Source organism: Oryzias melastigma, linkage group LG15, assembly GCF_002922805.2.
Source record: "Oryzias melastigma strain HK-1 linkage group LG15, ASM292280v2, whole genome shotgun sequence".
In the NCBI taxonomy this organism is placed as follows: Eukaryota; Metazoa; Chordata; class Actinopteri; order Beloniformes; family Adrianichthyidae; genus Oryzias; species Oryzias melastigma.
The window spans coordinates 5449391-5451174 of record NC_050526.1 but is presented as its reverse complement, the minus strand read 5'-3'; the positions used below and the strand labels follow the sequence as shown (position 1 = coordinate 5451174).

Below are 1784 nucleotides of genomic sequence, written 5' to 3'. Positions count from 1 at the left end.
GCCTTAAAAGCTGAAAAACGCTTAAATTAACCAGAACAGGTAGCATGTAAATAAAAGTGCAACTCCAAAATGGACAAAAAAAGCTTTCATTTGCCAAAACAGCTAGCATGTAGCTGAAAAAAATGCTAAACCTCAAAACATCCTAAAGAACTAAAAAGAAAATGCTAAATTAGCCTAAACAGCTAGCATGCAGCTGAAATATTGGCTAAACTCCAAAACAATTTAAAAATCATAGTAAATGCCACAATAGTCCAAAAACTAGAAGAATGCCAATTTTTTAAACATTAAAATTTTAACTTTTTAGCATAATTATGAATAATAAAAAAGAAGGAATATAATTCCAGAATAGATCAACTTAAATAACTTCAATATTCAATAATTTAGTCTCCAAAAAATATATATTTTGTCAAAAGGTAGAAATAAGCTCAAGATAACATCGGGCCTTGACTTTGACACATGGATTACACCAAAACAACAAAAAAGTGAATTTTCTGCACTTGAAATTTCAGACTAAATTCTTGCTGTTGTTCTTTCATACGATTAGTAAACTTTCAAAGCTCCATGATAATCTTTGGGTGGTAATTGTTGCACATCGGAGTAATTGCAAAAGTCAAGGTGAAACAGAGCCCTGCACCATAATTGATGGTACTTTGTGCACGTGTGCGGCGTGTAGCTGGAGGCTTTCTTTAAAGGTCACCTCTGTTAGCAGAGAAGATGAATGTAGGGTAAACCCCACGGTGCTGTCTTTCTCTCTAACACACACACAGCTTTCTTTTTTCACTATTTGAATCAGCTGGTAAAGGGAATTACGTCACTTCAAAGTGGGAATGCAGTTTTTTGACATTTATAAACCACATTTAAATTATTATTAGACTACCCATCTGGTCTTGAACTGTCTTTTCTGCAGAAGTCACGTGAACGCTGACTGTAACTAGTGGCAAAAAATGAGGTCATGTGGTTCAGAGCAAATGGGAATCTGTCAGAGACCCACATTCTTTTGTGAAATATGAGGAAACATGTTTAAATATCTTCAAGCAAGCTGGGACTGACACCATCTAATTGCTCCAGTTCCCTTTGAGCAACATTGATCTGTTAATAGATGCATAACATGAATTATCTGTGAATTTTAAAACTTTAATATAATAAATAGATAAAAGCGTTTGTGTAAAAAGGTCTCAGTTTTGTATTTAATTTGAGTTTATTTGTGTCCAACAGAAAGGGTTTACTCCACTGCACGTGGCTGCAAAGTATGGCAAGATGGAGGTGGCCAGTTTGCTCCTGCAGAAGGGAGCTCCAGCAGATCCTGCTGGAAAGGTGAGTCTGAAACGTCACCTGGAACACTGAAGAATACTATCAGATGTTGGAAAACATGAGGGAGGAGCAACAACATCCAAAGTGTTCTAAAATCCATTACATTATTTTTAAAATCATTTTTTTAAACTATAATACAGTATTTTTCAGATGTTCTTATTCATTTTGGAGTTTTGCTTTCATGACCTAAAACTAGTTGGAGTCATTTTTTTAAAGAGCGTCTTCTCTGCTTCCAAAAAAAGCCCAGCCAGCAAATGAAAGAATGTATTTTCTCCTCTGATAAACATCCAGACACATTTGGATCACTTTTTTTTCGGCACAGGCCTTCTGGCATTAGTGCTTCCATCTGAGAGTGTTTAGCATAATGGCAGGCAGGTATGATAATGAAGCTTCCACACAGCACCATGTGTCATGCTCAGATCAGCTCGGCTGTCAGACACAGAAAGGCTCTTATTGCAGTTTAATGACCCAAA

At 36.2% G+C, this 1784-nt stretch overlaps 1 protein-coding gene across 4 annotated transcripts in view; it reads left to right on the top strand.

Moving 5' to 3' along the window:
* The window catches only part of LOC112161460 (ankyrin-3), a 118911-nt gene that overhangs the window by 62051 nt on the left and 55076 nt on the right, over nt 1-1784 (top strand). For all 4 annotated transcript variants that reach the window (XR_002921885.2, XM_024296559.2, XM_024296557.2 and 1 more), the window contains exon 16: nt 1216-1314. Coding sequence is in view for 3 of the 4 variants with exons in the window: in XM_024296559.2 (XP_024152327.1) it covers nt 1216-1314 (99 nt within the window). In the remaining variant the exon portion in view is untranslated. The remainder of the gene's footprint in view (nt 1-1215; nt 1315-1784) is intronic.